The following is a 24,097-nucleotide window of genomic DNA, read 5'->3' as shown; positions in this document are numbered from 1 at the left end:
CGTTGCACATACACTGCTGCCATCTTGTGGACACCATCAGAATTACAACCAGAGTGATGGCTGGAACTGGGAACTTTCTGTTGCATTTCAAAGATGGTGGTAGAAGAAAACTGGTTGTTTTTTTCTTTGTATTTTTTTTCTAACAGATCTATTGTGTTATATTCTCCTACATTCAATTCACATTTCCACAAAATGCAAAGTGTTTCCTTTCAAATGATACCAAGAGTATTCATATCCTTTCTTCAGGGCCTGAGCTACAGGCAGTTAGATTTGGGTATGTCATTTTAAGCAAAAATTGAAAAAAAGGGAGCTAAGATTTATCCCTAAGATTTATTAATGTAGCTCAGTTATGAGGAGTGTGTGAGTGTGTGTACGTGCTTACATGCCTGTGTGCGCGCATGCCTCCATGCATGTGTGTCAAGATTCTGGTGATGTAAAGCTGTTTTAAAAAATTAGCTGCAAACACTGGAGTATAACTTTTTATTTGCACGTTGAATGACTGTTAATGAAACCAACACACAAGTTAGCATCTGCGTAATATACTCAGCATATAGGAAAATGAAAGTTTTAGACACTGTTTGCATTACTGGCAAGTATTTCTTTACATAGTGTAGTTTAACTCCATGTTTATGGACAGAGGATACCTTGAAATAATAATTTGTACCAATCCACGATCAGTCATTATTACAGTTTGTTTTCATTACGTTTCATATTTTATTCCAAATTAGTTAACAAGGATATTTCAACAAAGGAAATAGCTACACTGAAGGTCAAAGTTGGGGAGACGAGGTGAAGTAAGCCCCATTTATACCTTGTTCTAACTTGCGTCCTTTGTCCTGATCTTGTCCACATTCTGATTGTGCCCACATTTTTAGACAAGTGTTAACAATCAAAAAACACATTGTGATCTGATTGTGATCTTATTGTGTCTGGACATCTTACAAGTGCAGACAGATCTGGACAGAGAAACCATTTAAATCATCATTATTCTGGCCTCTAAAATCAGTGACAGGTGGCTGATTACATCAATATGTGTCTTACAGTAAATACATATATAAATATTATAGCTGTGAAATGATTTGCATAAAGGAAGGGACCAGGAACTCTGGTCACAATGCAGACACAGTGGACAGATAACAGACTAATTTTAATACCATGTGTAGACACACTTCTGGAATTGTGGGCACAATCAGAATGTAGACAAGATCAGGACAAAGGACCCACGTTAGCACCAGGTATAAATGGGGATATAGACAGTCAAAATGGTGGGGGTTCTGATTGGAGGAGTTTGCTGTCAAAAGCAAAACAAGGTAGCTCATATGTATTGCAACACAAATTTCTGCCTTCCCCTTGCCTTGTCGACACAAACCTGCAGTCTTAAGTATTTTCACCTTGGCTTCACTGATTTCCCACAGTCAATTTTACAGACTGCACTGCAGTAAATGTTACACTGTGATGTAAAGCCATTGCTGCTAGGCTTACAGCTCCTCATGTCTCCACTGAGTAGGCCTACAGCACAGGTGTCAAACTCATTCCACGGAGGGCTGAGTGTCTGCGGGTTTTCGCTCCTCCCTTGTACTTGATTGAATTATGACCATGAATTATGGTCACTAATTAGTAAGGAACTCCCCACAACTTGTTGTCTAGGGCTTCATTGAAAGGGAAAAACAAAAACCTGCAGACACTAGGCCCTCCATGGAATGAGTTTGGCACCCCTTGCCTACAGGGTACAATGATGACAGAGCATAACAGTCATACAGCCAAATCCTCACAGGGTGTGATAGGTGTTATGATGGGTTCACTAATCTGTCAAATACTGTGACTTCTCTCATTATGAGGAATGAAGCATTAAAAAGAATTTGAGATATTAGTGATCCAAATAAAATGACAAAGAAAGAAGGTGCAAGGAAAGAGTTAGAGAGAGGAGACAGGGGAGAACGAAGGAGATTGAGGGAATAAGGGACTGTAAAGAGAGAGCTAGAAAGAAAGAGTGCGAAGGAGGGTGAAAGAGAGTGGGAGAGTGAGAGAAAAAGAGAAGGAAGAGAGGATGGAGCGGTTAGTGATAGTGGAGGAGTGGGGGTTTGCCCACCTGTGTCTCGTCCTTCTGGTCAAAAGCCTAGCCAAGCCAGAAGCTAGCAGTTGCCACCCCACTGCCATGTCCTGCTCTGAACCCCATCACCACTTACATTGTTCTAAACAGTGCACCTGGGCTCTGCAGTCTCCACACACACACACAGAGTATCACCAACAACATACAGGAGCTTCAACCTGTGAGGCTATTCACTATAGAAAATTGTTGCCTTCAAGATATAAAGTACTGTTCTTTTATACAATATGTTCTTGAAATTAGCCAAATGAAAGAGAACAAAAATACACGAAGGGCTCGATTCAATCCGTATCGCTCAAGATCATCGCTATTGAAATGTAAAGGCAATGTTCGAAGTTCGCAAAGACTGAATTCACGGTAAACGCTGCATATGTCAGCTCAATAGAAAATGACGTTTATATTTCAAGTGTGCTATAGTGCAGAACTGGTTATTCGGATTGAATCGAGCCTTAAAAGATGAGCATGTCAGCATAGGCCAAAATAGTGGAACATACTGTATAAACCTTTTGTAAACCACACAGCAAAACATGACCCTTTACAACTCTTCATGTCAAAACCATTTTTCACAATAATATCAGTGACTTTCAAAGAACATCTTCTGGCACTACAAGCTGCTAACTAGCATGTGTTATTACCTGGTTATTACAGTACTAAGACTAACCTGCTGCAGTGATATTTCAGTAATTCGCTTATACTGTGGTGAATGCTTTTTTAATGCCACAGTATGAGAAGTTGTCATATTTCTTGTGATCACATGTATCCATGTAATAATGTTGTGGTTGTTTATTACATTCATATTTTCAGCCCGAATTAGTTCTAAAAATGGACTCAAAATAAATATTTTTGCAGTGAAATCACATTTGTCTTTACAACACAGCATTAATTGGTTTGAAACCTTGATGGTTTTAATTTTAGATACAGAGCTTGTCATCAAATATGGTAATGCCACTAAATGACAATAGCTAGGCCCCAAAACATTATAGAATTTTTTCAATATTTCATGGGAAGAAAATTCTAGCTGTCCTACTTGGTCCTACCATTAGAGAAACTGCAACAGAGAGTCGGTTGCATGAGGTCTTCTCATTTTAAGAGAGAGAGGAAAGAAATCTCACTATCAATACAAGCAATACTTCTGTTTCCTTAGTACATTTGATTTGATGATATTTCTGTTTAATTCAGACATGCGATGAATTGAAGTACAATAACGGCAAGGGGAGGATTTTGAAGCCTGACAATTCGTTTTTTTTAGCATTTGCATGTATCCTCCCGTCGCCTAAACTTCATACAACATGGCCAGACAATAATTCATAACAGCCTTGAATGTGTGATCATGGTCATATTCTGGTTAATTAACAAACAACTTTTTTATTTTCATTACTCTTAACCTAATGCTGAGACTGAGTGTCTCTATAATTCTGCAGTGGTGTGGGTTATATATGTGTATGTTTATCTGTATGCATGTTTGTTACTTTGATTCGATTCTGTAATTGAACCTTAACCACTGTAAAGTCCACTGTACAAGTCCCACCAGGAATGTTGTTCATTTTTTGTTGGTATTATTCACAAGAGAAAGTATGGCATGAGGAAAAGCCACTCTCCCGGCAAGAAGTCTCTCTCTTCCCCTCCTCCACCTTCCCCTATACACACAAGTAGAACTATATGCATTAGGCGGTGGAGGGAGCTAATATTCACTGAGGTTGTGCCACTTTGAGATCTGCCGACGGGGGTTTTCACAGACCTCCCGCCAGTGGGCGGCGCCAGAGGGACAGGGGCTGTGCAGGCCGAGGGGCAGACACCCCACCACCTCGTTCTTAGTGGTACGGTCAAAGTCGACCACCACAAACTCCACGGAGATCTCAGGGAGCAGCTCGGGGGGCACGTCGTAGATGAAGGACTCGTTGAAGACGGGGTTGAGCGTGCACTTCTTCACGTGCGTCTTTTTCTTGGCGATGCGCTTGCGTCCGTAGAACACATTGACCTTCACATATGGGTCTAAGGGAGAGAAGGAGATTTTGGAATATTGTCATATGTGAAGGGAACATCTACACAAGCTCCGCCTTTTTTAATTGTCCACAGGCACACACAGGCAAACACAGTGGTTGAACTCACTTCCAGACAGGCCAGAGATGTCCATCTTGGGCAGGTGTTTGGCCTTCAGCACCACCACACTGAGGCGGTGGGAGACAGGCTGGTAGGACAGAGACACCAACAGCTCCCCACGGCTCTCGCACTGCAGGAAGAGACAGACACATAGAGGATTTAACTATTGACTCATTCAAAAGGAACAATTATCAAACACACCTACTCAGCCTTTAAGATACAATGCAACAATCAAACAGCCATAATCGTATAGTTATAGATTAAAACAGTAATGGGGCACCAATTGCCAAGACAAAAAAACTCTGCAGTCTTTGGAATTATTTATTTGTCAACCTTGTTCTACATGCACAATTATAAACTGGGTGGTTCAAGCCCTGAATGCTGATTGGCTGTATGACAAAACATTTATTTTTACTGCTCTAATTACATTGTTAACCAGTTTATAATAGCAATAAGGCACCTCTGGGGTTTGTGGTATATGGCCAATATACCACAGCTAAGGGCTGTATCCAGGCACTCCACATTGCGTCTTGCTAAGAACAGCCCTTAGCCGTGGTATATTGGCCATATACCACACCCACTCTGGCCTTATTGCTTAAATATACCATACATATCTGTGTGTGGAAACAGACTAGTGTGATTATTTTAGTGTTTCTGTGAGAAACATCACAATGTATACAGTATAGCGGTTTGTATAATCTAGGTGTTCTGCATAGAAAGAGCAAGGATCAGATAAACTGTGGAAAAAATCTGTCATGTCTGGCCTTTACACTGTATATCCATATAAATGTAAATCAGATATTGGTACTCTATACATTAATACAGATGACAGTAGGTAGACATGATGTATGATGCTACAGACCAGCACACACATGCACTTTCTCATATTCACTGACTTGCAATTGATTTCATATTATTACAATCCATCACTAAAAGGGAATTTTCTAATCTAATGATTATAAAATGAGGATTTGCTGAGAAAAAATCCATAGGTGAGTGTCCTGGTGATTTGTATGCTTATAATGGATTATTTGGATTATTGTTTTGAAGACATTGACATTGCTTTGATGAAGGCTGTTTGACCGAAAGGTTAGCCACACAAATGTGCCCTGACGCCACTTCAGTGAGCCAAAGTTCTCTTCTCATTCTAGTGTAGTTTTAATACACCTGCAACTTAGCATCCTAGTCAGGTATGAGGTTGATTCCCATGCATGGTGTATCGACTTCCCGCATGATACTGCAATAGGTTGCCCTCCACAATGAGTACTGAGGAACACTACCCGTTTTTACGATCAGACATTTTATTCAATGAGGAAGTAATAACCCCTGCAATGCATCCATACGAAACATATCCAGCCCTTCTTATATTGAACAGCAGATGGGTTATACATAATGGCCACACAGTGAGGACTAGTGCCACAGGTACATGTGGGAACAAAAAACAAAACAAGTCCTTGGTGAGTCAGAGTTGGGTACACACTCACATGCACACGTGTGGCTGTGATGATAAAGGGAGCCTGATGGATGGCTGGCTGCATTGAGAGACTACATGGAGGTGTTGTTTCTGTCTCCTCAGTCTGGCTGCAGTTAAGATTTGAATGGGGACCGAATCAAGAGACACATTGACCTTCCTGTCAGACAATCCCCTCTGTGTACTGCACTGTGCTCAATTCCATGTGTGTGTGTGTGTGTGTGTGTGTGTGTGTGTGTGTGTGTGTGTGTGTGTGTGTGTGTGTGTGTGTGTGTGTGTGTGTGTATGTGTGAGCCAGCCCCTACCTCCAAGAATGATTGTAATGTCGGAATTGTCTGTTCATGCTTTGAAACGTGTGTAGGTCGCTCCCCCCCCCCTCACCTGCATGTTCCTCTTGCTGATTTGCTGGGTGATGTGCACCCGCCCCGTGCTGGGTTCCAACTCTGTCAGTGGGACCACCACCTCCCCTATGACATCATCGCGGGCAAAGCGGTCGAAGCTGAGCACCAGGAAGTGCAGCGTGAGCTCGGGCAGCGAGCTGTAGGCCACGCCGTAGAACGTGAACGTCTCGTCAAACACCGGCTCCAGCGTCTTCCTTAGGACCCTGGTCTTCACCCGGTGCTTCTTCTCAGGGAGGATGGTCATCTTCACGTAGGGGTCGGAGCTGTTCCCTTGTTCGTCTACTGCAGGCAGGCCATGGGCTCCAACGATGGTCACCACCAAGGCCTTCTTAGGGAAGTTGTAGTCTAAAGCCAGGCTGAGGGAGCCCAGGCTGGTTTCAGGCTCTGATTCTGGGTTGGAGGATGCGGGGGTGAAAGGTGAAACGGTCTTGCTGCTGTTCTCGCTACTGGTAGCTGAGCTATCCAGGCAGCAGTAGTCGGCCCTGACGGGCAGTTCCCGCTCCATCCTGGGCTGGCCAGCAGGGGGCACCAGGTGGCTCATCTGGAGATGGGTAGGTGCATCCAGGATGTTGTTCTCAGCATCCACCAGGACCATCCCGCGGCCGCCACCCCATCTCTCTGTCTCTCTCCCCCTGCCACCCAGCACGCCTGGCCACCCGTACTATCCTCTTGCTGCTGCTGAGGGACTCTGGGTAGATACTGATGCCCTTCAGCATGTGGATGAACTTGTAGGGCGGGTCTTCAGCCGAGTCACAGTACTGATCGCCATGGAGCTTGTATCGGCCCGTCACCCGGCGGTGTCGACGCTGGCAGAAGGACCACAGGAGAACCAGGATCACCACAGCAACCACCAGAGCCGCCGCACCAATAAAACCGGCCAGCACCGGTGACATGTCTAAAAGAGAGGGGAACATAGAATGCGTTAACACCTTTGCACAGTCTAGACTGGGATGTGTTTGCAATGTCTGGTGTAGGAAATATTCATACTGGCATCTCTAAATAAAGTAGATAGTCAAACTGTCAGTTGCATTTAGTCCTCCAGGAACTGGAACTGACTCAGATTAAAGAAATTCAACTCTTTCAGCTGCACCAAGTGATGCAGTACTGAACATCAAATAGGATATCATGTAACTGCCCTTCAGTGGCTTATTACTGTCAGGTAGGCTAAATAATGTAAGTCGTGTGACCACACCACCCAGGGTGACTCCACTCCACACTGTGACTCAACACTGTGACTCAACACTGTGACTGTGCCATACAGCAGTAGTGACTTCACAACAGCATCACAGAGCACGAGGCACGAGGCACGGTGTGAGTGGGAAAGACATGAGCAATATGGACGTCATTCAACCAGGTGTCACCAGGTTGCTTAAATGTCAGCCCCCCACACCACACACAAACACACACACACACCCGCACTGCATGCAAGTGCAACTATGTCTGTCTGACTCTGGAGGGTAAAAAGGAGCATGAGGAGCAGTCAGTGGAAACACACACAGCCAGGTCAGGCTGCATACACACAGAGACACACAGACACACAGACACACAGCCTTGTACAACTAACCTTGTGGGGACACACAATTCAGTCCCATTCAAAATCCTATTTTCCCTAACCAGAACACTTACCCTAAACCCTAAAACCTAACCTTATCCCTAACCCTAGCTCCTAACCCTAAAACTAACCCTAGCTCCTAACCCTAACCCTAAACCTAATTCTAACCCTAACACTAATTCTAACCTTAACCCAAAACCCCCTAGAAAGAGCATTTGACCTTGTGGGGACCAACAAAATGTCCCCAGTTGGTAAAACATGTTTACTGTTCATTTACTACAGTTAAACACGTCCACACCCACACGCACGAACGCACGCACGCGCACACACACACACACACACACACACACACACACACACACACACACACACACACACACACACACACACACACACACACACACACACACACACACACACACACACACACACACACACACACACACACACACACACACACTGTCCACCTCTTTCTTAAAGTCATTAGTCATTTGCCTCCCTTAATTGATCCCAGTGACGGTGTGCTTTATCTAGCAGACAGACCGTGTTCCAGGACTGGTCATTACACCAGACTAGGGCGTGTTTTGTCTGACTCAATGTGTCTGGGAGGTATAGCCCCATACCCTGTCTCTGTGTGTGTCTCTGTGTGTGTGTGTATGTGCGAGGGGTGGGGGTCTAAGTGTCTGTGCACATGCAGGTACGCATGCATCTATGTGTGACTGTGTGTGCGAGCCCCCACCCACTCATTTCTTGCTGGTGGTGAGTGAGAGACTGTGACTATGTGCTGTGCGCACATGGTAAGGCTGACTGTGCTGATCCCAGCTATAATGGGACTCAGTGGACAGAGCCTGCTGCAGCGGGGCGGGCGGGCCGGGTGATGACCCTTTGTTTGGCCAAGCCCCTGAAAAGAGATGCATTGTTGCCTTTATCTCTCTCCCGTCTCCATTTTCATCTGTCTTTGTCTGTCTCTCCTCTCCCTCCTTCAACTGTCTGTCTTTCAACAAAATACCTTGCCCTTCCTTCCTGTTGTTGTTCATTGGCATTCTGGGTAGGGATACCAGGAGGATGATGTCAGATTTTGGAAGGAGCTTAATGCCAGCTGAGCCTGTTGCCCTGGAAACATACCCCAGGGGGATGGCAGTAGTGAGCTCTCAAATCTACCGCTTCAGTGGGTCCAGGCATTGTCCACAAAATGTGTTAAGTAAAAACATAAATTGAGTGTGCTGATTAACAGAACCAAAAATACACCCTACATTTTTTATTTAATTAGACACAATGCCAATCTCCTCAGTTAGGTTTTTTTCTGTGGGTAACTTTAAAGAGCTTTTTTTCTGTGGGTTCCATCTCTATGCCTTCGGCATAACCCATCTCAGATCCTTCATCAAGAAAAAGAGCTCAGGTTGATTTGCAAGGAATTATGCAATTATATCTAACCATAGATTACAGATCAGACCACACTACTGTATAGGTAGTTTGCCATTCTAAATATGAACAACACACACATGCCGAGTTCAAGACAACCTTGAACTAATATGAGCACAGTACAATTTCTATAAATATGCACAGCTACTGTCAGTGGCATCATGCCTATAGGGGACACAAAGGCATGTGCCCCCTAAGATTTGTCATGTTTTAAAATTAATTTGATCATAATTATTTATAAAAATATCTGTCAGCGTTACTTTGCGCAGGGGGCACACTGACTGGACCAGGCAAAGTGTACCCCCCCTACCTATTCTCCCCTAGTAAGTGGTTCCTTCCAAGGTGCACAGAGCAAAGAGATGCCTCGGCAGGACGCTAGATACTCTAGTGCGTGAGGTATCGTGAGTGGAGGAGAGAGTGTAGAGTGACACACACAGCGTTTGATTTGATTTTAGCCATTTCCAGTGCCTGACCCATCCACTTTGTTTGATAAACTGAGTAATGGGGCTGGGGAAATGTAACCACTGTTCTTAGACAGAGCTATGCATGCAAAGATTGACAGACATTTTGATTGTTATTTTCAAAACTCAAATGACAATAAATAGATACATAATTGACTAAAATTGCTTTAATTATTGGGCTATTATACTATATACCAGTGTGGCAGTTGTACTAAACTTCTAAGGCAAAAAGGTTCTTAAAGAATCAATGTGCATCCTTAACTAAAATGACAATTGAACAGGTAAAGAGATATGCTTAGATAATTTATTCAGAAAAAAAGATACAGTTTTGACATAGAATTAGTCATAATGATTATGGCTCTAGATTGCAGGAAAAATCTGTTTCAGGAGTTTGAAGAATGCAAAATTCTCCAATTTCTGACAAACTGCCTGTCTTTCTTCCTGCCTGGCACCGGTTGGTACAGCATAAACCCCATCATCCACCAGCCTGGGAAACAGTGCTGAGTGACCATGGAGCACTGAAACACAATCTGTCTGCATTGGCAACATGTCTTATTGTATGCTGCCTGTGAGCATAAGATTCAGTTGATTTGCAGAACTCAGATTGTGATGTGGACCAGATGTGTATTAATCCTGATGAGTGACCCAGATTAGATCACTGGCTGTAATCTGGGTTTCCGGAGTCTGTTGGGCTGAATTGCAGATATCCAATTCCAGTACTTTCATGTTTCTTTGCTGCCATGAAATGTTCTGCTGCATCCAGCAGGCTCAGGGCCAACATTATGTTTGCAATAACACATCTCTAACACTGGAAAGGCCAACTGCTTGTTGTAATGAGGTTCTTCAAGCAGTTCAATATTTAGATGCTCTTGAGGTTTAATCTTAAATCAACCAAGAAATGTGACAGTGCATTTATTAACAAAAGCCTCCTCTTCTGCATGGAAATTAATCAACTCCAATAGGTTACAGGCCCATTCCTGACACAGTGTTAATATGCTTCTGGTTTATATTTCCTTGGTTGTTAGGGTTTAGAACAATCCGTTTTGTTTCTGCACTTGGGTTATTATTATTATTATTGGGCTATTCTTCTGATGATATAATATCCATAACCCTCCCCATTCCCCATCACCTATTCATGTCACTTGCTGAGAGGGTTTGGCACTTTTTGGGTCACCAACACCCCCTGCCTTCAGAGCACTACACTTCTTATTATGGCAATGTGGCATTAAACTACTGTTTAGGGATCTTCATTTAAAGCTCGAGGTCTGATCAAATGAAAATATGTCCATTTGGCCAAGCTCCTAGTTCCGGGGATGCGTGCTTTAACAAAAACAAAGGAACGGGGGCTGGCGATGCTTATGCTGGAATAGACATCACGTCATCCTATCCACCCCATCGTACGCGCACATTGAAGACCACGGGGAGAAGTGACAATGTTGCGAATGGGCCGCAGTACTCAATATATTTCGATAGAATAGGACTACAATTATTATGTTGTGGACCAAATTATTCACTAATTGAAAACAAATACTTTCATAATAGCAAATACTGTAATAATAGGCTCCCACTGAGCACACACTGGTTGAATCAACGTTGTTTCCACGTCATTTCAATTAAATGAAGTTGAACCAACGTGGAATAAACCTTGAATTGATTGACGTCTGTACCTAGTGATGCTACTATCTCTGTTGAATAGGCCTGTGTAATCAGTTTCGTTCAATTTCCAAATTACATTCGACGCTATTTACATTAACATAGGCCATGGTAATGAATAGATGTCAAATTTACATTTGGCAATCTTTGATGATGGCAATAAACTTAATCATGCTATTTGGGTGTGTTCAATCTCATATGGCCTCATTTCTAAAACGAATGGGCATTATTTTAACATTTCACGCAATGTAAATATAAGACATCATATAACGTTAACATCTGACGACACAATAAACAAAATTCCAAATAAATCAGAAAAAGGCCTGCTACTTACCATATGCAGGTCGTAATTCTGTAATCTCAGCCATTTTGAGAGTTAACGCAGGATGCTTTACTGGCCGCCCAGATAAAAAGGGTAAATGAAAGAATATACAGCTGGTTTGTCCCTATTTTATATCCATAGAGAATGAGTAACGATACTTCAACAAAATATTCCAGTAAATGAGCTCACAGGTTAATAAATAATGATTGTCTTGCTCTTTTATATGGTCTATTCGCTCTCTATACGCCAAACTCAATGATGCTATTATTTATCGGATGCGGAGGCTGCGTGGGGCTAGAGACTGGTACTCACCCACTCTCAGGACCCGCCCCCGTGTGACGTCAGAATGTCATTTTTTTTCATGTATGATACAGTGTATGTATGTAAATGACCAATTACTGGTGGATGGTTAGCACACTTTCAGTTAAATAATTGCTTGGCAACATTACACAATAGGAATAAGGACCATACAGATTTTATAAAAACAGTTTAATTCTTAGTAAACTTTACAATAGTTATAACCTACATACATCATAATTTACATTACAAAAACACTAAAACAACCATTATAAAGCTATGTTCAAGACGAATGCAAAAATAGTATATTTTGGTCAATTCTAACTCAATACTAAATCCTATTCATATCTACCAAAGAGGCAGAATCAAGCTGACTACAGACAGCTGAAAGTATACTGTAAAAAAACAATGACTGCTGCTAATATTATGATTTACAAGAAAAATACATAACAAACAATTTACGATTATAGATATGTTCTCATCGTTGACCCTCACATGGTTAACATTAGGAGCTTAAAGAGAAGCAGAGACCCTCATGTGTGTTTTATAAGTGTCCCAAATTAGACATAAATATACATATAAAACAATACATTTGTTTTACAAACTACTATATTCTGGATATATCATTTGGTGAAGTAAACCAGTCACAGGCCCTACATCAACATGGAAGGACTGCGAATGCACGTAGTACCCAGAAAGTTCACTAGGTGTCCTACTGGACAAATGTAATACAGCCAATGAAGTCATACTGTACGACATATACAACATGAGGTGATTTGTGTTCTCACTTCACTAACACACAATCTTTAGTTGCAGTAGATACATCACTTTGGCTGACAAGAGGAGCATTGAAGCAGGAATGTACTAAGAAAACCAACAAATGAAGGCCGTTTTTTTCTGTGGGGTTTGTAATCTTTTGTCAGTACTTCAAAATGAAGGCACCAAATTAATGAATGAATGACCTTGTCTTTAATTAGGCCTAGCGGTACTTTAGTTAAAGGCATATCTTGGCATACATCAACACAATTACATGCTTTGGTTGAACAAAGACAGGACACAAAACGAAGATAGGCACATTCAGCAAATGTTTTTTGGCCATAAAATAGCAGTGAAAAATCGTTCACTTTCTGACAACTTTGGTCTGTTTATCTGAATGAACAAAACGTTACAAATCCTGTGTAGAAACTTCCATCAATAAATATAATCAATGAGATTCTTGATATTCCATTTCTTGTTTTTGGTAACTATACTGAACACAAATATAAATGCAACATGCAACAATTTCAAAGATTTTGCTGAGCTACAGTTCATATAAGGAAATCAGTCAATTGGAATAAATTCATTAGGCCCTAATCTATGGATTCCACATGACTGGGCAGAGGAGCAGCCATGGGTGGGCCTGGGAAGACATAGGCCCATCCACTTGGGAGCCAGGCCCAAGCAATGGGAAGCCAGACCCAGGCAATCAGAATGAGGCCCCCCCCTGAATATCCCACAGGTGAAGAAGCCGGATGTTGAGGTCCTGGGCTGGCGTGGTTACATGTGGTCTGCGGTTGTGAGGCTGGTTGGACGTACTGCCAAATTCTAGTTTTTGGTAGAGAAATGAACATTTAATTCTCTGGCAACAGCTTTGATGGACATTTGTACGCTCCCTCAAAACTTGAGACATCTGTGGCATTGTGTTGTGACAAAACTGCACATTTTTGAGTGTCCTTTCATTGTTCACAGCACAAGGTGCACCTGTGTAATGATCATGCTGTTCAATCAGCTTCTTGATATGCCACACCTCTTAGGTGGTTGGATTATCTTGACACAGGATAAAATGCCCATTAACAGGAATGTAAACAAATGTGTGCACAACATTTGATAAAAATAAGCTTTTGTGCGTATGGACAATTTCTGGGATCTTTTATTTCAGCTCATGAAACATGGGACCAACACTTTACATGTTGCGTTTATATTTTTGTTCAGTATAAATATAACTGAGTCACATGATGCAGGTTGATGAAAAATACTGATAAGAGCAAAGTTTGATGGAGATTGTGGTGACTATTATTTCAATTTCTCCCTGAAGAACAAACAGACCCTACTGAAGGCAGTTAAAGGACAGCAGCATTCTCCAGATGCAATATACCTGTCTGAGTCTGCTGCCCTGTAATCAAGGCATCATTCCAACACTGCTTAAGTGAGAATCCACTGCAGCACATGTGCTATCATTCTGACTTTCTGAACAATTCCCAAAGTGTTTTATCCAGGCAGGTTACCAGGTCATTGGCGGTACGAGGCCAGTTTCCATTGTTGTGACACAGTGCATCCCTTATAGTCTCTACCACTACTAGAAAACATTGATGCCTTTAGTGCAAGTTCCAGTCTCTGTGAAAAGATTGTCTGTTGAGCAAGTACATTTTGCAGTCTAAACTGCTTCAGGAAAATCAGGCGATTCAAACAGGAAAATATATAAAAGCATGAAAATACCTTTTCGATAGAAGTTCGATACAAGTTTCTATTAAAGCCTACAGTCGTGTTTCAGGTGGTGGGGAAAAAGGTATCCAATCCAAAACGTACTGTAGTGTTCATGAAGGGCAGTTATCATCCAAACCAAGCAACTGAGACACCGCCACCTCTCTCTCACACACACACCCACACACACACTGCTTAGTTGACATGTCCGTGACCTCCTAGGTCAGCCAGAGGCATGGTGTGCAGCACCTCATCCAGCAGCTGCAGGGCGCGGTGCAGGTGGACCTCCACCCAGCAGGGGGTGTGCTTGATGCTCTGCCGGGGGTAGTCGGGCCCCCAGCCCTTCACAAAGCTGAGCCGCAGGATACACAGCCGCCGCAGGTCGTCCACACCTATCCCGGCTGCCGCCGACAGACCTGAGAGAATTGAGATTTACTGAGTGATTAAGAGAGCGAGAGAGAGAGAAAGAAAGAAAGAGAGAGCGAGAGAGAGGACAGAAGCACTCACTGACTGCCGGGGCGATTCCCCCCACACTGCCAGGCCCTGGGATGTTGCCTGCCACTGCTGCAGCCTGTGCTGCTGCTGCAGCCTGGGCAGTGGCTGCCTGCTGCTGCATCTGCCTGTGGCACTGACGCAGGTCAAACACCTTCATGTAGGCCCCAGGGTAGATCTTGTGAACTGCGTCTCCCGGGGCTCGCCCCGCCTCCCGGTCCAGGTAGTAGCTCTGTACGAACACTGCATGGTCGCTAAGGCAACGCATCCACACATCCCCCTCACCACGACACTCCAACTGCACCCCCTTCCCAATGTGCAACCTGGGAAATGGAGATAGGAGTTCACACTGGCGAAGAGAACATCACAGACACTGGGGATTGTATTTACTTCTATACAGGCGATAAAAACATATTTGCCCTGTGTATTCTGCAACCCAACAAAGTTCTCCAATAGCTAGCGGTTAGGCATGGTGGGTATATTAGGCGCACGCTGATTGACCTGGCTCTCTCGCTGGCGTCGGTGCGGTGCACGTTGCTGAGCTGGCCCAGACAGAAGCGGTCGCCACCTGAGGGGTCCACGTATCCGTCCACTGTCACCACGGGGCAGTTAGCCAGGACCTTGAACATCTCCCCAACCTGGATGTCCATCTCAAAGTAGGAGATGGAGCACCAGAACTCTGGACCTGGCAACACACAGCACACACACAACATGAAATATAATATGAAACACTGCAAAATGGCTGCTATGTGTCCCTCATGTGGGTACTGTACATTGGTGGTGGATGGGTTGAGATGCCTAACACCATGTGTGTGGGTAAGTGTGTGTGAGTGGGTAAACGTTGTGTGTGTACCTGGATGGTTGGAGACTGGCTGAGGAAAGGCGGGTGCGCTGTGATGTTGCTGAGACCCTTTTAAGAGAAATTAATTAGCAAATATGACAACGCTACCATATACATATAGTAACAGTCCTGCATTTCTGACAGAAAGATTGATTGACAGGTGATTGACATACAGAAGTGGTTGGGGTGGTGCAGTGGTGGTTGCTGGTGGCCACGCCCATTCTGCTGGGCTCCTACAGGGGTATAGGAGGCCGTGCTGGTGCCTGTCCAGGTCGCTGGAAGATTGTGAAGGAAGAGAACAAACAGAGTTGAAACTGACACCATGGAATTGACACCATCTCTGTGACACTGCCACCCTGGTTCGTTAGTAACTCACTGTGATAGGAGCTCTGTGTCTGTGTGTGTTTGGAGCTGCTGCTGTAGTCACTCTGGCTGTGAGGGGTAGGGGGCTGGGGGGGTGGCCCGTGTGTGGGGGTGGTGGGGGCGGCGTCTGGGGCATGCCCTGGCTCTGGGGAGAGGCGATCTGGAGCAGGCCCTCGCCGTGGCCCCCAGACATGGGCCCCATCATGGAGCTGCTCACTGGAGGAGGGAGATGGGGGAAGGGGAATAAAGGATGGAAATTGTAAGGGATAGAGTTAGATATGAAAGCAAAAGAGTCTAGTTCTTCTCAGCTGAATTGCTTGTACGGTAGTACTTCTTATTGCCAGGTTCAGTTTTAGTCTATCTCACCTGGCGGAGAGAGGGGCATGCTGGGGTAAAGGTTGACAGAGGATGGGGCGCGGGGCGGCTCGGGGGGCATCTGCAGTGGGGGGAGGGGCTGGTTGTAGCGCTCGGGCTGGGGGGGCATCCTGGAGGGGAGGTCCATCTCAAAACAGTCATGGATGTACTCCTCTTTGATCAGCCGACCTGGATGACCTTGTAATGAAGGGAGGGGGGAGAGAGAGAGAGAGACAGAGTGGGAGGGAGAGAGAGGGAGAGAAACAGAGCGAGAGAAACAGAGCAAGAGAGAAACAGAGAGAGAGACAAGCAGGCAGAAATCAGACATGAGTCATGTCATATTATATTTTCGATTCATGAATGGATACATTTTGAATAAATTCCGGAATTTACTGTAATTTAGATCAAATTGATGGATGGCATTTATTGTTGCCTCCAAGTGGGAGCGATTTTTGCCCTGTCATGCAGCCTGTGACACCTTCTTGCAATTTGATTGAGGTGTTCTTCTTGTAGTGTAGACTAGCTCAGACAGGTATGAATCTGGCTGGTTTGGAAGCTCTACATTCCATATTTTTCGTCAGATTGCCAAGAGCACATCTACAGTATATCTGTATCAAAACAGTAGTATTGCCTGTGCACTTCGGGAAATGCGATAAAAACAGATTGGTTAGAATGACTCGCTATTGCTTATTACCATTTTGATGATGTTTGATGATGCTGAAAATAGTGTTTTCCTCCTCACCTGCATTTTGAATGCTGAGACCAACTTGAGGAGAGGGACAGAAAGGGAAACAAAATTAGAAACAGCATGGTAGCTCTGAAAAAGCCTGTGACCCAAAGAGCCAACTTCATAATCTCCTTCCTCATTTGTGCTTCTGTTTCATTAGAGGAAGTGAAATTGTGAACAGACGCACCGATGCCTGGCGATACCACTCGCTCGTAGTGGTAGGGGTTGACACACACGTTGTCATACTTGAGGTCAAAGGCGAACTGGCAGAACTTGACGTGCTTCAGTTCATTCTTGTGGAGGTCTGGCCAGCGCCAGAGCCTAGCATAGATCACATGGGGGAACCCTTTCCTCCCAGCTACCTGGAGGGACAGAGGAGAGAGAATGGAGAATGAGGGCATGGAGGTATTACTTTCCAACATCCATCCAGGGCTTTTAAGGTGATTATTTACAGTGGGACGGTGAGTCTCAGAAAGGGAATGGGGACAGTATGGAGGCCATGATGGGGTTGGAATTTGAGCATGGAGGGAGTGGAACTGCGGGGAATCTAAGTGCAGGGAAAAGGGGAAAGAAACGGAGAGAAAAGATGGGTGAGGGAGAATGAGAATGAGGAGAGCAAGAGGGAGCTGGTAGACTGGGAGTGGTCGAGGAAACGGGTCATGAATGGAAATGTACATCAATGTTAAACACACTCTCTCCAGGCACACACTCTGGGTGGGGAGGAATAGCCTTGGAGCCATTAAAACATCTCAGACAGAGCTGAATAGCACAAATAGTGACTGAGTCATCAATGGTGTTTCAGGCTTATTCCCATGTTCTTGAGGAACCAATGTTACTCTGTCCTTGTATTGTGCTGCATGTACTCAAGTGTGTCAGAGTTGGTCTGAGTATTTGCTATTGAGGAAGAGTGTGAGTGTGACAAAAGAGAGAGCTGGTGTAGGGTTAACTCAACAAGCTGAGCTGGAGAGGAATGACATTGTCTCACCTTTGCTGTGGGGGGGCAGAGAAAGAGATCAGTATTTTGGGATCAACATACCCTTTCTGCACTAACAGCAAGAGAAAGCCAGAATGGACTCTGTAAACTTTTACATTTTCTTTTTTATTATTCTTTCTTCCTGAAAACCAAAGTGACCTTCCTCAGACAAAGAGTCAGAGCTGGCAGAGTGCCAGCCCAATTCCAGCCAGCAGACTGACAAACACACACACAGCCTACAGTCCTGAACAGAGAATAATGCAGTACATTCTCATATCTAGTTCTCACACATCACATTAATACGTGTCACTAACATCCGCATATCCACAGGCAATCTCAAATGTAGAAACTGTTGATGTAAGTCAAAATTTACATTCAATAATAAACACTTTTCTCTCTCTCTCTCTCTCTCTCTCTCTGTCTCACTCTCTCTGTCTCACTCTCTCTGTCTCACTCTCTCTCACACACACACACAGAGAGAAAATACTGTGGTATGTCTGAGATTACAAATATACTTCCAAACTTTAACACTGGAAAAACTCCAGACACAAACACACACGCACGTACGCACACACACACCAGAGACAGACAAGCTTAACTTAACCCTGCCCCTTTCCTGTGTCTCAGACAAAACAACCCACGCTACCCCTCCAGTACTCCCTCCCTCTCTCTCTCCCTCACAAGAGCTGGGGGAGGGGAACTCCCTCTGTCTCCTTCTCTCTCATTCCCTCGCTCTCCCTTGTAAGCAACTCGTGGGTTACACTTCTACGTATTCGATACTACGTTTATTCTCTAGAAGTTAGCCTATAGGGAGACCTAAACCCCTTCACTTTTTTCTCCTGTTTCTCCTCCCTGAAGTGTGTAAGTAACCCCCATGTGTTGAATGATTCACTTGTTGAGTTCGAATCTCATCACGGACAACTTAGCTAATTAGCAACTTTTCAACTACTTCCTACTTTTTTGCGACTTTGCAACTACTTAGCATATTAGCTAACCATTCCTCTAACCCTAACCCTTTTAGCTAACTCTTCCCCTAAACTTAACCCTAACATTAACCCTAACCCCTAGCCAAGCTAACATTAGGCCAGCTAGCTAACGTTAGCCTACGTAGCTAGAATTCGAAACGTATAAGTTAAGCAAGTTCCTAACATATTGTACGGTTAGCAAATTCGTAACATATAATAAGAATTGTAATTCGTAACATATCATACGGAATGGGTGATAGACATCCACAAATTAACACATACCATATTATACTAAATGGAGTGTCTCGGATTTCCGTACAGAATAATATGAAATGCTCTGACACCAGGTTGCACACACATGGTATGGGCTTAAAAAAAAGTACAACACCTGTACCAAGTCAGATATAGAGTTGAAATGTATTCAGTTTTGATTTTGCATCACAATATTACACTTTATACACATCATAGAAGACTGAAATATGACAAAACCGTTTGACATAGAAACACCGGATTTTTGCACAAACAAGTGTGTCTCTGTGAAATGTCAACGGAGCACTGAGCGTATAACAAGCTTTTTATTTTCAAAGCCTTTTAAATTTAATTCATCTTGTGTCATGATAACTTTGCTTTTTGCGACCAGCAGAAACAAATTTGAAGACGACGACCTCAAAATGTAAAATACTCAAAAGTTGTTTCGAGAAACAAGCTAGCAACAAAACAAAACATTGTCAGAAAGTTGCTTTTAGTTGCCTGGCTTGCTAGATTTACATATTCTAAATACATTTTTTAACGAATAGGTTTTTTGGAGCAAAAACTAAGAGCAGGTAACGTTGCTGCATGCAGACTGACATTTTGTTTATACTTTTTCTTTATGACAAGGACAAGTTTGATGTCTGAGAACAACAATAGAATGTTCATGATTTAATGTGTTCCAAAACCGGTAAAATGATTAGGGACGTTTACTGAGGGGTTGGTGGGAGTTTTAAACATACACTATGTATACAAAAGTATGTGGACACCCCTTCAAATTAGTGTTTGGCTATTTCAGCCACACCGTTGCTTACAGGTGTATAAAATCCCACAGCCATAGACAAACATTGGCAGTAGAATGGCCTTACTGAAGAGCTCAGTGACTTTCAACATGGTCAGTTTGTCAAATGTCTTCCCAGCTAGAGCTGCCCCGGTCAACTGTAAGTGCTGTTATTGTGAAGTGGAAACGTCTAGGAGCAACAGGGCTCAGCTGTTGCTGCATAGTACAACTGTAAAGTTTGGTGGAGGAGGAATAATGGTCTGACTCTGTTTTTCATGGTTCGGGCTAGGCCCCTTAGTTCCAGTGAAGGATAATCTTAATGCTACAGCATACAATGACATTCTAGACAGTTCTGTGCTTCCAACTTTGTGGCAACAGTTTGGGGAAGGCCCTTTCCTGTTTCAGCATGACAATGCCCGCGTGCACAAAGCAAGGTCCATACAGAAATTATTTGCTGAGATCGGTGTGGAAGAACATCACTGGCCTGCACAGAACCCTGACCATAAACCCCGTCGAACACCTTTGGGATGAATTGGAACGCCGACTGCGAGCCAGGCCTAATCGCCCAACATCAGTGCCTGACCTCACTAATGCTCTTGTGGCTGAATGGAAGCAAGTCCCAGCAGCAATGTTCCAGTGGGAAAGCCTTCCCAGAAGAGTAAAGGCTGTTATTGCAGCAAAGGGGAAACCAACTCCATTTTAATGTCCATGATTTTGGAATGAGATGTTCGACAAGCAGATGTACACCCACGTCTGATCATGTACTGTATTACCGCAATCATGACTGGCTGAAATAAAAGTATAGGCTTTGTTGCTGGCAGTACCTGAAAGGTGTATTAGTCAGTCATCAAAAGCAACCAGCAATTGGTCACTGAGTTGATAGAGTCTTTGTGCTATACCACCAATAACAATTCATCAGTGAATAATTAATTAATGAGATCCACTGATTTCATAAACAGTCTCTTTATAGTCCCTCTACAGTCCCTCTATAATCAGAGATAACATACCGGCCTAGGCCTCATTCAACCCAACATAACAGTAGCCTACCTGCAGGCGTCCATCAAGCGTCCTCTGGATGGTGACACACTTGCTGGGGTGAACTCCGTTGGTGGTGATGGCGGTGATGAGCGAGTCCAGCTCATCCTTCTTCTCCTTCAGCTTCTTTACCAGGCTCTCTATGGCACGCTTGGCAAAGCCCTCGTTCTCACCGCCCTGTCGGTGGCACATGAGGCTGTGCACGATGCTCAGGCAGGCATCGTTGCTGTTGGGGGGGTTCACTGACATCTCCCTGGGTTGAGGGGGGTTGGAGAGGAGGAGGTGAGAGACCACTATGATGAAGCAACCAAATGCAATTGATTTATTCATTGATTTGATTGTTGTTTGATCACTGACACAACACTGAAGTCTGGACCTGATATGGTACTTTAGGTCAAGGTTCAAGTCATAGGCTATCAGCAACCAAGGTCCCTATAACAATCCAATAACAACTTTACCAGTATTAACAATACACAATGTATGGGGCTTTTACAGAGCAGAAGATACAAAGCAGGCCATGTAAACACAGAATTGAGTAGGCCAAAATTACTTTATCCTTAAATAGGTATATACTACTTATCTGAAAATACATTACATTAACCTAAAGAAAATGGACATTCTTATGATGCATGTGAAGTGTAGGGCGGCAGGTAGCCTTGCAGTTAAGAGCGTTGGGCTAGTAACCAAACAGGTCACTGGATTGAATCCACAAGCCGACCAGGTGAAAAATCTGCCGATGTGCCCTTGAGCATGGCACTTAACCCTAATTGCTCTTGTAAGTGAGCGTCTGCTAAGTTATGTAAATGTGGTGACTGAGGGTGACCTATGATGTTTACAAACATCCTTCCACGTGTGTCATACTAGTGATGAAGTTGAGCTTGTTTTGCTTTGCACAACTAGTCAGAAAAAAACAATAATGCTGAAAATGTGTGATTTCTTAAAGTAGGCTATATTACAATCCACTTTGATAACAATAATACAACTGTAATAAACTATAATAAACATACATGCTCCACTCAATAAATTCTAAGAGCATTTAGGAGGTCAAAAGTAATTTGTTTACATGTTTACAAAAGCATGTAGGCCTACTGGGGGAAAAATATAATCACCTCTACAAGCAAAGCAACGTTATGTGTACACAGTACTTTGACAGAGGAAAGACACATTGACTTGAGAGTAGTTGGATGGGGGGGTTCTGTCTGGCTGTCTGTCTCACTATGCTGACCTAACTGTAGGCTATAGGTCTGTCACAATCCAAGTGACTCAGACTGGTTTGGTCAGCTAAAAAATCCCTATGAGAATAATCAATACCAAAATGTAGTTTACTTACAAATCAACAGGAGAACTGGACAAATAAGTAGAGGGAGATCTGAAGCAGTATTCCAAATATATTTTCCCCTTTACCCCTCTCTCTGTGGAGCTGTCTGTGTCGACTGTTATCAGTCTATCGCCCTCTCTCGCTCCCTTCGTTCATCCTGCTGCTCCCTCGGCTCTTCTCCAGTTTGCTTGCAATAACAAAAGGGAGAGAGAGAGTGAGTTGTCTAGGGCAAAAAGTCAAGCCAATCGCTGAGCCCGTTTCATTCCAGACGGTGGGGCTCTCGGCCAACTATGACGCTGCTCTCTTACAGCTCACAGTCAGCCACCGGGGGCTAATGTCTGTCTGGGTTGCTTGTTGATTGACAGGTCTGTGCGGCTGCTTTTTTTATTATTAAAGTGGCGCCGGTGAGATTACCCCGCCCATTCTCGCTCCCTCGTCCCACCAACTCCAGTGGATCTCCTCTCTGTGTAGAAAAACGGAGTGCCTGTGTGACCAAACTCTGGCCGCCGATTCCCGATAGCTAAACAACCGTGTGTATGTAGAATGAAGTTTTTAACAAACACTACGGATTGCAGCACAGAACAAATTAAGTGTTTAACTAAAACCACAGATTGCAGCACCAAAATTAAAAAACGCAATTACACTGGACAAACATGCGTACAAAGTAAGCATTAACTAATGGACATTTTTAAAGTATCGACTGATTGACTCGATGGTACACTTCGCCAACACTCATCGCAGTTAACATAAATTAACGCAAGACATTAACGCAAGATTAACATAATTTTATCGGCAAATTATGCAACTTAAATTTGACTTCCGCTTGAAACCCAACCCCTACAAAAAGACACACATAAAGGTTTCACATTTTTCCAGTTGCTGGCTCGCCTCTAACCGCTAGGCTACCTGCCACCCTGTATGCCCAACAAATCCGTATGGTTTTCTTAGCTAACCAGAGGTGGTAAAGGAACAATACTCATGTGAATTTCAATAATGTGTTGTCCTGAATCCTCTACCTGATTCCAGGTTACAAAGACTTGTCATTGACTGCCATTTCCGCTGGAGGGCAACTGTCCGATAGAAGTATAGACAGATGTCGTAAGTATGAACCCATCACCTGTATGTGTTTGTTTTTTGTATATCAAAGGCTCTGTATCTTATGGTCTGTTGCTGCTCTCTAGTGGCTAGTCCTGGCACTATCACGGAGATCGCGCGTGTGTTTTCAGATCAAATTGCCATGTAAAAATGTGTATGTTTCTTAGGACTGAATCACATTTGTATCTAATGGAAAGACTGAAAACCAGCAGACACTCAAACCTAGAGTAGTTGACTTTGCTAACAGCCTGTTTAGCTGCTTGGGGCAGACTGCACTAACAGCTGAGTGAGGTAGTGTGAGTGTCATGAGGTGTGGCCTTATGCTTGTAGATTACTTGGCAACGGTTTTATGGGGGGTGATAAGTGCCAGAATTAAGCCGTACCACCATGTGGCTGTCGCCTACCATTGAACGTCTGACACAAACGCCTTACTAATGTCTATATATCAATGAAAGTCATAAGGTGCATAGTTTATATTAATTAAATCTCAGCCATAAATGTTAGAAATGTACAATTTTTCCCGTGCAAGACGAAATTCTGATGTAGCCACCTTGAAGTATAGTGTAGCCTACGGCTTGTGTGTTTCCTATTATCACTAATGGCCTAGAAAAGATTAAGTCCAATCTATAGGTAATCTGTCTTTCCCTCAACACCTCAT

General features: G+C 43.6%; 1 protein-coding gene and 1 pseudogene across 1 annotated transcript; both read right to left on the bottom strand.

Annotated features, from left to right (window-relative positions):
* Nucleotides 1-466: 466 nt before the first annotated feature.
* Nucleotides 467-11,793, bottom strand: LOC106605445 (synaptotagmin-11-like; annotated as a pseudogene).
* A 166-nt stretch (nucleotides 11,794-11,959) lies between these two features.
* LOC106605446 (mothers against decapentaplegic homolog 4) lies at nucleotides 11,960-23,449 on the bottom strand. Its single transcript, XM_014201115.2, is given in 12 exon segments — nucleotides 11,960-14,662; nucleotides 14,754-15,061; nucleotides 15,240-15,423; nucleotides 15,592-15,648; nucleotides 15,753-15,854; nucleotides 15,956-16,057; nucleotides 16,060-16,158; nucleotides 16,309-16,494; nucleotides 17,039-17,062; nucleotides 17,211-17,385; nucleotides 21,039-21,279; nucleotides 22,357-23,449. Coding segments are annotated over 11 exon segments (1,695 nt in total). The 5' UTR covers nucleotides 21,276-21,279; nucleotides 22,357-23,449; the 3' UTR covers nucleotides 11,960-14,441.
* Nucleotides 23,450-24,097: the final 648 nt, after the last annotated feature.

The sequence above is a fragment of the Salmo salar genome, chromosome ssa05 (assembly GCF_905237065.1).
Source record: "Salmo salar chromosome ssa05, Ssal_v3.1, whole genome shotgun sequence".
In the NCBI taxonomy this organism is placed as follows: Eukaryota; Metazoa; Chordata; class Actinopteri; order Salmoniformes; family Salmonidae; genus Salmo; species Salmo salar.
Note: the sequence above shows the minus strand (reverse complement) of the source record. Positions and strands in the feature narration are given on the sequence as shown.